Source organism: Scyliorhinus canicula, chromosome 4 (assembly GCF_902713615.1).
Source record: "Scyliorhinus canicula chromosome 4, sScyCan1.1, whole genome shotgun sequence".
Classification (NCBI taxonomy): Eukaryota; Metazoa; Chordata; class Chondrichthyes; order Carcharhiniformes; family Scyliorhinidae; genus Scyliorhinus; species Scyliorhinus canicula.
Genome location: NC_052149.1, coordinates 146,376,643 through 146,388,750, shown reverse-complemented (window position 1 = coordinate 146,388,750; position 12,108 = coordinate 146,376,643). Strand labels below are relative to the sequence as shown.

At 44.9% G+C, this 12,108-nt stretch overlaps 1 protein-coding gene across 1 annotated transcript in view; it reads right to left on the bottom strand.

Moving 5' to 3' along the window:
• LOC119964258 overlaps positions 1–12,108 on the bottom strand; it is a 159,463-nt gene that overhangs the window by 106,870 nt on the left and 40,485 nt on the right. The window contains exons 8-9 of the mRNA XM_038793537.1: positions 10,034–10,095; positions 7,015–7,147 (exon numbers count right to left, since the gene is read on the bottom strand). Coding sequence (XP_038649465.1) covers positions 7,015–7,147; positions 10,034–10,095 — 195 coding nt within the window. The remainder of the gene's footprint in view (positions 1–7,014; positions 7,148–10,033; positions 10,096–12,108) is intronic.

The following is a 12,108-nucleotide window of genomic DNA, read 5'->3' as shown; positions in this document are numbered from 1 at the left end:
GGTGGATGTAATCACGGAAGGCAGAATTTAGTGTTCCTTAGGTGTTCACACAGACACGCACACAAAAACAATTATGCATGCACAGTCGCACGCACACACAAACAATTATACACACACACACAAACAATTACATACACAAACACACATACATAACCATACATACGCACATACATAACCATACAAACATACAAACAATTACACACACACTCATATACATACACATATAAATACACAGACACACATGCTCGGACTCTCTCACACACACTGACACACACACATATAAACAATTACACACACACTCACATATACACACACAAACATTTAGCTGAGCACACACATACACACATACATGCATACTTATACACCCACATATATACACGCACATTCACACACAGATGCACACACACATAAAGGTACACACATATATATGCCCACACACAAATGCACACATATAAATACACATAAATACACACACATGGATACACACACAGATGCACACACACTCACATGCAGATGCACACACAAACATAGATGCAGGCATGCAGGCAGACACATGCACACACACAGATATTCATAAATACAGTCTGAAGACACAGATACACAGTTACACACATACACACAGAGACACACAGATACACACACACAGATACACAAACACACACACATGGATACACACATACACAGATGCATACATACACACATGTATACACACAAAAATATGCACACATGATACAGAAACACATACATAGATGTACACAGGTGTTTGCGCACACTCACAAGTTCCACACATGCAGAAATACTCACATATATATCTATATATACAGAAATACATACATATGCACCTTCAGAAGCCAGTTATACATCTTTTGTATTAACAAATTAATAAATGCAACATAAATGAGAAGGGTTGACAGCCTCTATTGGGGCAATGTTACAAGAATAACAACATCAAAAGATTTCTAACTAATCAAATCCATTCATCTCAGCATATGACACTTACATGATTTCTTGCATTGCAACAATTACGTAAGTACGCACAAATGCAAATATAAAGTGAACGCATAAACACTGAGGCCCAGATTTTTAGGGAATTCCCATTCAGACAAATAAAAGCATTACGTCAGCATTGTTCTATTTTGATAAGTGGTGAGAACTGTTGGCTTTATTGGATTAACACAACTTTATATGATTCAGTGGTTCTTTCAGATCAGATGTCAACTCAAGGCTCCATGTTCTCTGTAAGGGGGATGGAAAATATCCCGCAGCACTATTTTGGGCAGCAGGGTAGCATGGTGGTTAGCATAAATGCTTCACAGCTCCAGGGTCCCAGGTTCGATTCCCGGCTGGGTCACTGTCTGTGTGGAGTCTGCACGTCCTCCCCCTGCAAACATGTTCCTATAAAAGTGAAGGATACAAGCAACAAGTGCAGAAAATCCTGGATGTCAAGGAATATCCAGGTTTGGATCAGAAAAAAAGGGGGTCTTATGGCAGAGGGCTGAAAACAGCAGAAGTCCAAGAGGATTATAGAGAGTGCAGGGGGTTACTTTAAAAAGAAATTAGAAGAGACAAGAGGGGCCATGAAAAATCACTGGCGGATAAAATAAAGAAACATCCAACGGTGTTTTATAAGTATATTAAGGGCAAGAGGATGACCAAGGAAAGAGTAGGGCCTATCAGAGACCAACGTGACAATGTGTGTGTGGAACCGGAAGATGTAGCGGAAGTTTTAAATGAGTACTTTGCAATGGATAAGGACTATGTAGGGATAGTATTCAGAGAGGGAACTGTGATATTCTTGAACAAATTAATATTGAAAGGGAGGAGGAATTAGCGGGTTTAGTGGACTTAAAAGGGGAAAAATTCCCAGGCCCAGAGGAGATGTATCACAGGCTGCTGTGAGAAGCGAGGGCGAAGATTGCAGAGGCTCTGACAATAGTTTTCAAATCTTCTCTGGTCACAGGAGAGGTGACAGAGCACTGGAGGACAACTAATGTGGTATCAATATTCAAGAAGGGTGTTGGAGAAAAAAAAGGAACTAACAGGCCAGTGAGTCTAACTTCAGTGCTGGGGAAACAATTGAAAAACGTTCTGAGGGACAGAATCAATCTCCACTTGGGCAGGCAAGGATTAATCAAGGGTAGTTAACGGGACTTTGTCAAAGGCAGATCATGGGCAAGATTTAATGGCTTCATCACACCCATTTAATCTTGCGAGAGGCCGCTTGAAACGTCTTGCAGGATTTAACGGAATCTCACGAAATGTCGGGATCTGGATCTCACCTTCGCTGGGCGTGATACAGATTAATATATTTAAGTGAGACGTTAGGCTCATTTAAATATGTTGACATCATATTCTCCCTGGTCCCGGGAACTAACAGCCGTGCCTGGGAGACCTCGCCAAAGCGCTGCCTAGTACTGGTTTCCACAAATGTGGACCAGACGCAACTGCACCTAGAGGGGTCTCCGAGACCATCAGAGACCCTTGGATGGTCGGGCTATGGGCAGGGTTGATACCCTTGCACACATGCTGATATATGGACACCTTTGCAGTGCCACCCTGGCACCTTGTCAGTGCCGCCCTGGCATGACCAGGTGATACTGTCAGACTGGCAGGAGCACTGCCACACTGCCAGGCTGGCATTCCAATGTGCCAAAGTGCCAGGTTATCCATACCAGCAATCAGGCCCGGGGTGCCCTGCCCTTAAGAGGTAGGGGGGGAGGGATCAAGGCCCCCATAAGAGGAAGTTGGGTTCAGTGTGGCACCTATAGGTAGTGGTGGGCTGGCTGAGGGGGTCGAAAGATTGGGGCGGCATTTAAAAATGGTGCCCCAATTCGTGAGTACTCTTTCTACACTGGTGAGCTGAGCTCATCATTGCAGGAAATGATGTAAGTGCGGTCCCATCGAGGCCAAAACAAAATGGCACCAGAAACACCGAGCTAAACACGCCCAAACAGGATTCTGTTTCTATCACTTTAAATTGTGCCTCATGACTTAAAATTTAATTAAATTTTTCGAGGAGGTGACTAGGTGTGTAACTGAGAACAGTGCAGTTGATGTAGTCTACATGGGCTTAGGTAAGGCAATGTCTCTCATGGGAGACTGGTCTGGAAGGAAAGATCCAGGGCAATTTGGTAAGTTGGATTCAAGATTTGCTGAGTGGCGTGAGGCAGAGGGTGATGGTCGAAGGTTATTTTGTGACTGCGAGCTTGTGTCCAGTGGTGTTCCGTAGAGATCAGTGCTGGGTCTGTTGCTGTTTATAGTGTACACAAATGGCTGTGAAAGTAGAAGGTATGATTCATAAGTTTGCAGATGACTCAAAAATTGGTGCAGAGGTAAATAGTAAGAAGGAAGGCCTTAGACGACAGGACGATATAGGTGGGTTTATTAGATGGGCAGAACAGTGGCAAATGGAATTTAACCCTGAAAAGTGTGACGTAATGCATTTTGGGAGGACCAAAAAGGCAAGGGAATATACAATGAATGGTAGGACCCTGCAGAGGATCAGAGGGACCTTGGTTCACATGTCCATAGATACCTGAAAGAAGCAGGAGAAGTAAATAATGTGTCTAAGAAAGCATATGGATACTTGCCTTTATTAATCGAGGCATAGAATATAAGAAAAGGGAGGTTGTGATAAAACTGTATAAAACGCTGGTTAGGCCACAGCTGCAGCACTATGACTCTATTACTGTTTGTGGGACATTACTCTGCACAATTTGCCATCCAATTTTCTTTATATCGCACTTCAAAAAATTACTTCATAGGTTGTTAAATGCTTTGGGAAGTCAAGAGGATGCGACAGGCACGAGAGAATTCACGACCGAACCTTAGGAGTCAAATGTGTTGTTGTAATCCAGTTACAGGGAAATAAATCTGGCATTAAACAATCCAGCTGGTTCAGCTTCTTCCAATGTTCAGCCAGTGATTCCTTAGGGAACCTTTCCATACTTATTCATGAACAACCACACAAAGAGAAAACACAACCCATCATTGTAAAGAGACACAACAATGAGCAAAGCAATTCTGAATATGTGTTTTATTTATTTCTCAGGGTGGAATATTCTGGTTAGTAATTAATCCACGATTACTCGATTTACAGATTTATTACAAGACAACGGACAATGAAGATCATAGACAAAGCCACAGCTGTACAGTCACAAAGGTATTTTCACTAAATATATATATTAAAAAAAAGACACTGTAACATACCAGACATCCCCAGGCTCCCGCTCCCGACAAACCAGTGACGACGTGTGGAAGGAACGATTTGGAGTAATTCTAACATTGGGTGATAGCGATGTCAAATTGCTGCCCATTATGAATTCTGGCTGATTGTTTCCTCCATTGACTTTAATGGAAATGAGAATCAGGCAGAATGTATACTGGTGGATACGGGGCCATAATGTATACTGGGGGTGTGGGGGTCAATTCAATATCTCCATCCCCAAAGTTAAAATGACCAAACTTTAAACATGTAGAGTACCCAAATCTTTTTTCCAATTAAGGGGCAATTTAGCATGGCCAATCCACCTACCCTGCACATCTTTGGGTGGTGAGGGTGGCACCCACGCAAACATGGGGAGAATGTGTAAACTCCACACAGACAGGACCAAGCTTTATATAATGCAGCTTGATGCTGCCATAGAACCACAGTTGTCCTGTATTTCATTGTACTAAACTATAGCCAGACGCAGCTGATGGGATGGACGGTTTCCTGTTGCAAACCAGTTAACCATTCTACTCATTTGGTAATTATCCCAGTTCAGAACACGAAAAGAACATTTTTGAGAAATGCAAATCTCTGTTCCACAGAAGTGGCGGTATGTTTCATTCCTGAGATCAGTGTCTGGAGGTTCTGAAAACTTTGAATCACTAAAATCAATGTTTATATTTAAACAAGAGAGAAACAAAATAACTTAAGGTGATTAATTTTGATTTGATAAAACATATATTAGCTGTTGAAAAATTATTTGCTGATTTAGATTCCTGTATCTTTTATCTGTTAGCTTTTATTAAAATTCTAGATTTCTCCCTATGCTTGCATTGGCGAAACTTATTTTAATTGAAATTATTCGAATGGGTGCTGTGTTTAGCTTCATATGAGTTCTCCTACGAAATGTTACACTAATTCCTTAATAAAAAAAGTTAATGAGAAGAGAGGAAATCGGAGACAGTCTGAGATAGAGATATATGGAGGGAGATATATAGAGAGAAAGAGGGACTGAGGTAGCAAGATAGATAGGGAGAATAGGGAGAAAGAGCGACAGAAATAGAGACATACTTACAAACAAAACTGAAGATTGTGAGGGGTAGGGATAAACACAGAAGGATATAAAGATAAATAAATAGATACATAGAGAGATAGAAATAAAGCAAAAGAACTAAATCATTAGACAGGTAGATAGAAATAAAGATAGGCCAACCCACCATAGTTACCAACCCTCCTGGATTATCCTCATGTTTCCAGGAATTAAAGATTCAACTCCAGGACAGCACTGCAATATATGAGGAGAATTCAGGAGAAAAATCAAAGAGGCAGAAAATAAATTTTGGGCAATGGAACAAAGGCTGTTTGACTGACAGTCAGGAATGATTCAGCCAGGCAATGAGGAGTTTGTTCGCTCTCCAATTATGTAACTGGGAAGGTGAACCTGTTGGCTGGCCAGTGGAAGGAGCGTGAGGGCAGGCGTTTTGAGATACTATGAAAAATCTCCTGGAATATGTCCAAACCGAGTTGGCAACCCGACAACACAAAGTCAAGCGATTGAATTGCAGACAGAGGCAGTTGAAGAGGAAAGGTCACGGGGTGGTAGAAATATTGGAGGGGATGGAGGAGGTGCCAAAGACACAAGAACCTTACACATGTCTGTGAGAATTTTTGAATGTGCTCATGCTCACAGAGAAGACCTCAAGGTGCCAAAGAGTGGACTTCGTGAACATTTTGAGGAGATTGGCCAGTTCAGGGAACGTGTTGAGGAGGCATGGTGAGCTATTCTTGCTTTTTAGCCGGAGTAAACTTTGATTTTCTAATGTGTGTTTCCTTAGGCAGATACTTCTGAAATACTCGCCTCAGGTGCCAGCATCAAGTGTTCATAGGACATAGAACAATTCGAAAAATAGTAAAGCTGTGTCCAAACTCGCGCTGCTCTGCCCCAATCTCATTCAGTAAATCTTTGAATGAGACTGAAAATCTGGGTGTATTATTGTCCATTTTGTGCTGGAGGCTCAAGTTGAGTAGAAATTGGAATAAGACTAGTCAAACTCACGTCACATAGTATCCCTGCAGTCAGTAGATGAGATTTTTCTCTCATCCATGCGGGCTGGATTTGCACTTAGAACCCAAGACGTGGAAGATCAAGGCCTCGTCCACTGCACGATTCAATCATGCACCTTTTATACATTTTCAGTTTTTTATAAATGATAATTTACAAAAGCAGGGTAGACCCAATATGTATCTAAAATATACAAGAGGTTTATAAGAATTTGCAATGCTCCAGCTTACAATGAAACATAGTCATCCTTTAATGGAGTATTAGCAGATGTTTTGTGACAAATCAGTCAGTCAGAGCAGACGCTGCCTCAATTCAGTCGATGGAAACGAACAAAATGTGAGGAAAAATGTGGGGCATAAAGTAAAGCACAAGCGTGTTCACTAGGATAAGGGAAGAAAACATGATGTGAAACTGCATGACAGTAAAAAGCGTGAAGGGGAAAGCTGGTGTGGGGAAGAGGCGTGGCTGGAGAAAGAGGGATGAGAGAGAGTGTGACACAAAGGAAGACAGGAAGTAAATTCCAGGAGTGCACATAATGTGTGAGGAGTTTGATACATTATACATTTAACAGCCTGCAACTATTTTACTTCCATTGCACAGAAATATGGTCAGGGATCATTTCCAAATTACTTTACCCGTAAAAATTACCACACTCAATTTGTACAGTGTCAATTCAGAGTTTTGCTGACTCTCTGTCATCCATAGTATTGAACTGATTGCAGAGTTACTTCCTTGCTCTTTCACACAGTCCCCAAGATTTCCACTCGATCGCTTTGACGCTTTGCCTGCTGTTTGCCGATTGAGTCATGCTGCAAGTTGGCGTATGCAAATTCATTTTCCCGTCTGCCGCTGGCCTCAGATTGAGTTGCCTGAGTCTGCAAAGAGCGGAACAAGTCAAAATGCTACAGAAGTTTTTTTTAAAAACCTGCAGCCTAACCAGCATCATGTTCCATTTACCTAGCAATCCCATGTTCATTACTCCCAGTCCAACAGTCCCTGGGTTTTAAAATTCTTATCCTCGTTTTAGAAAACCTTTCATTGCCTCATCCATTTCCATCTCCGAAGTCTCCATCAACTTTCCCCATTGTGTATGCCCAAGGGGTTTGGGGTGTGTGTCTGTAGCAGCTATTGCTTCAGTATCCAGTACGTTACATTTTTAATGCCTCACAGACAATTACGAGTTTTGATCGATGTCTGGATTATAGGAAGTGTCTCTCTCTTCACACTCTCCTGAGGATGATGTGTTTTCCCCCCTTCACCTTGGAATGTGACCTTGCATTTTTAAGAAATTTTCTGTGTCTCACTTCAAATTGCAAAAGTTTCCGTCAGTTGAAAGTTGAAAAATCATGGCTGGAATTCTGTAATCCGAGTTCGCCTCGCCATCAGCGAGCACGGAGAATTTGGTGCCCATCCAAAACTCCATTCACTGCAGCGTAACCAGAGAATCCCGCTGGCATGAACAGACAGAGAATTCCTGCCCATAATTTCAAAACCAACGGGGCACAGCTTTGTAACACATGATGAAGAGCCCCTTGGTATTGTAACGTAGGCCCTAGTGTGATTATACATCTTATTGACTCTCAAATCTTCCTGTGGTTCAGTGGGATAAATACCCTGCCCGTTGTGGTACCAGTTCAGGAGGTTCTAATGTTTAATTCTCCATTTCATCCGAGAGTACTAGGGTGGGGTTTACCGGCTGTTCACGCCAGTGGGAAATCTGCCTCCCACTCCGGCACACGGGTTTCCCAGCGACGAGGGGTGCAGTCAATGGGAGATCCTATTGACAATGGGGGGAATCAGTAGATCCCGCTGGCGGGCTGCCTCTGGCGCCAAAAACCACGCGTGGGATGGTCGGTAAATCCCATCCCTAATCTCTTCATGACCTCACTATCCTGCCTCTGCAATCTACATTATGTAGTAAAATGAAGGCAGCTGGGACTATTTTTTTAAGCAGCAAGTTGTTATAATTGGAATGCATGGTCTGGAGGGTGGTAGAAACAGATTTAACAGTAACTTCCAAAATGGATCTGTACTTGAAAGGAAGAAATTCGATAGGGCTATGTTGAAGGAGTGGGGAATGGGGTGATAGCCCGAGTTCTCCGGTTGTTGGGATTCTCCTTTCCTGCTGATTGTGCACTCCCGCCCGTGGGTTTCCAGGTGGGCCTCTATGGGGCCCCCGCGGCGATTCTCCGTGCTGGATGGGCCAATTGACCGTTCCAAAAAATCCGAGTCCCGTCGGCGCCGTTCTAACCTGGTCTTACCCAGCGGGACCTGGGCGTGGAAGGGTCCGGGGGCAGCCTGTGGACGGGGAGGGGGGATCCGACCCCCCAACCTCCACTGTGGCCTGGCCCGCGATCGGGGCCCACCGATCAGTTGGCCGGTCTCTTGGGCTGGTGGCCTCCTTTCTTCCCCGCCGGCCCCTGTACCCATGTTGCGTCGGGGCTGGTGCGGAGAAGGGAAACACCGCACATGCGCGGAAATCGCACCGGTCCCACCGCACATGCGAGATCCGGTGGCACCCATCTGACGCCAGGATCGGCAGCTGGAGCGGCGTGGGTTGCTCCAGTGCCATGCTGGCCTCCTGTAGGGGCCAGAATTGCTGATCCTGAGGCCATGTTGACGCCGTCGGGAAATGCGACGGCGTTTATGACGGCGTCAACATTGAGCCTCAGGATCAGAGAATCCCACCCTCAGTCTCTCCTCATCCTTAAATTCTTTCTCAAAAAATAATCTGTCATCTCTCCCAATTTTGATGACTATCCATTTTCTCTCCCCTAAAGGACCTTGGGGTGGTTACTATGTCTAAGGCCCTAAAACAGAAGCAAGTTGTTCTGTGGTTGAGTTTAATGGTTGCAAGACAGCAGTGGGATGACAGGGTGAAGGAGCTACCATTGCTCTCAGTACATCCCTGAGCGTGGATGTGGACAGTGCCACTATTCCTTATCATTATGCAACTGCATTGAATAATTCATGTGCCGTATGCTTGGAAGAAATAGATGTTTTTGAAAGTATGGTTCTTAATTCTCTCCACTGCTCACCTCATATCTGGTTCAGTTGCAGAATAATTGATAGAGACTGATTGGCATTATTAGTCGACAATTTATTGTCTTCGTATCATGTGACTGGCAGGTGAATTTTTGCCTTTATGTAAAAATGCACTTTTACAGACTTCATTAACAAACACAAAAGGTGTTTATCAATAAGGATTGAACACCAGCAGCATGGCTGCACCTAGCTCCCTACAGGTCTCCTGCCTAAGAGGACTCCACCCCAGAGGGTGATTCCCCCCTCTGAATCCCCACTTTGCCCCCCAAGCCAAGTGACCTTTAATCTGCTGTGTTGCCCTCGAAGGGACAATCCCCACTCTTTTCCATCAAGCAATCCCTATATAGTTTATTTTAAAATCCTTTTTTTCTTGTCTTGAAATGCCTCCAATGTCCTCAATACACCCAATCTGTGCACCTCTTCCATATCCTCCTGCACAATTCAGTTTTCTGACTCTAGCCTTCTGGGCCCCTACCCACAACCCCACCATCAGCTCAACTATCTCGGTCACCCTTCCTAAACCCCTCAATCTCTCCAATTCACTTTACATCTTTCAACAGCTTTCTCAACTTGTAGACTGAGCTATCAATCATGCTAAACTAAGCATCCATTGTATCAATTATTGCCTCCCCCTTTTCGTCATGTGTTGGTTTTCGAAAGCTGCTACAACAATACAACAACAAGAGGCTGCCTCAACTGGAAGCATTTTTACAAACCTTCTTCGGTGTTTGCACTTCAGTGTAGATTACAGGCTGGGAATCACTTTCCAATTCTTGTCCTGAGACATTAGAAAAGCATATAATAATTAATAAGATCAAAAGGCAAACCCCCTATCTTTTGCACTTCCAAGGAGAAACTACACTTGAAGGGGACATGTAATGGATTTAAAATCATTATCTGTTGGCCCCAATTTTCTAAGCTGAGATCTCTACAAATTTGGCTTCGAACTGAGAACATGGGATTCACAGTGAAACACGCAGAGTGCATCGGTCTGGACCTGAAGCAGGGGGCAGGATTTTCCGGTCCGCCAGCCACGTTTTCCGGTCCGCCAACCGCATTTTGCGGTACTGCACACCCCCACCAGCAGCGGATTCTCCGTTTCCACAGCTGGCCAATGGGGTTCCCCATTGTTGCCACCCCACGCCATTGGGAAACCCATGGGCGTGAGTGGGCTGCCGGTGGACCAGAGGATCTTGCTGATGGAGAAATCCGCTGAGGGTTTTTATTCTTTCATGGGATATGGGCTTCACTGGCTGGGCCCGCATTTATTGCCCATCCTAATTGCCCTTGCGAATGTGGTGGTGAGCTACCTTCTTGAACTACTGCAGTCTATGTGGTATAGGTAAACCCAAATTTCTGTTAGGGAGAGAGTTCTAGGATTTTGACCCAGCGACAGTGAAGGAACAGCGATATATTATTTCTAAGTCAGGATGTTGTGTGACTTGGAGAGAACTTCTAGGTGGTGGTGTTCCCATGCATCCAATGTCCTTGCCATTTGAGGTGATAGAGGTCACAGGTTTTGTGAATCCCTGTAGTGCATCTTGTAGATAGTACACACTGCTGCCATCTCATGATGATGGTGCTCAGAGTGAATGTTGAAGGTTGTGAATGGGGCAACAATCAAACAGGTTGTAGACCTGTTTGGCTAAGCTTTGACTAAGAGTTATCGGACTCGAAACGTTAGCTATTTTCTCTCCCTACAGATGCTGCCAGACTTGCTGAGATTTTCCAGCATTTTCCCTTTCGAATCAAACAGGTTGATTCATTCTGGATGGTTTCAAGCTTCTTGAGTGTTGTTGGAGCTACACTCATCCAGGCAAGTGGAGAGTATTCCATCACACTCCTGATTTGTGCCTTGTAGATGGTGAATCGGCTTTGAGGAGTCAGGAGGTACGTTACCTGCCACAAAATTCTTAGCTTCTGATCTGCCCTTGCAGCCACAGTATTTATATGAGTGGTCCAGTTCAATTTCTGATCAATAGTAACCCCAAAGATGTTGATAGTGGAGGATTCAGCAATGATAATGGGCGCAATCTAATGGGAGGAGCACTAAGTGCGATTATGAGTGAGATAAGAGTGGCAGATTTTTTTCTCTGAAAGGAAGTTAGTGAACCAGGGACTGAATTCTCCGTTTCTTGATGCCGAAAACAGATAATCTGTTTTGGCGCACAAAATCGGGAGCGGTGCCAATTTCTCAATTCTCCGCACACCAAAAATCAGTGTACTCGTGGAGTATGCCGCGCCAAGTATCCACCGCATCAGGCCTTTGCCTGAGGCCCGCCATGCGATGCTCCATTGCCGACCAGCCGAATTCCCAACGGCGTGGGACTCGTGCGGACTCACCGTCCAGAATCCTCGCGTGGCGGCTGTGGACTCAGTCCGGGACCACCACAGTCTGGGGAGGGCCGATCAACGGGCACGTGGGGGTTCATTCGGAGCTGGGGGCAATGTGTGCGGGCGGTCCGGGGTGCACAAGCGGCCAATGCACTATTTTGCATGTCCAGGTCCGCGGGCTGTGTCCGCCATGGAGCACGGCTGTGTACCTGCGCGGCCTCTGGCCCGGAGGTGCGGGGGGTCGTATTGGCAGATAGATCTGCCAATTCTACAGCAGCTGCTTACTAGCTCCCTGTAAAATGGGGAATCTGTGGCCTTTTGATGCCATTTTTCCTGCAGTAAAAGACTACGGGCGGGATTCTCCTCTACGGCAGGCTGTACTGGCGCTGAGGAGGGGCGTGAACCACTCCGGCGTCGGGCTGCGCACCTTCAGGGGCTTGGGCAACGCTGGCTGGGC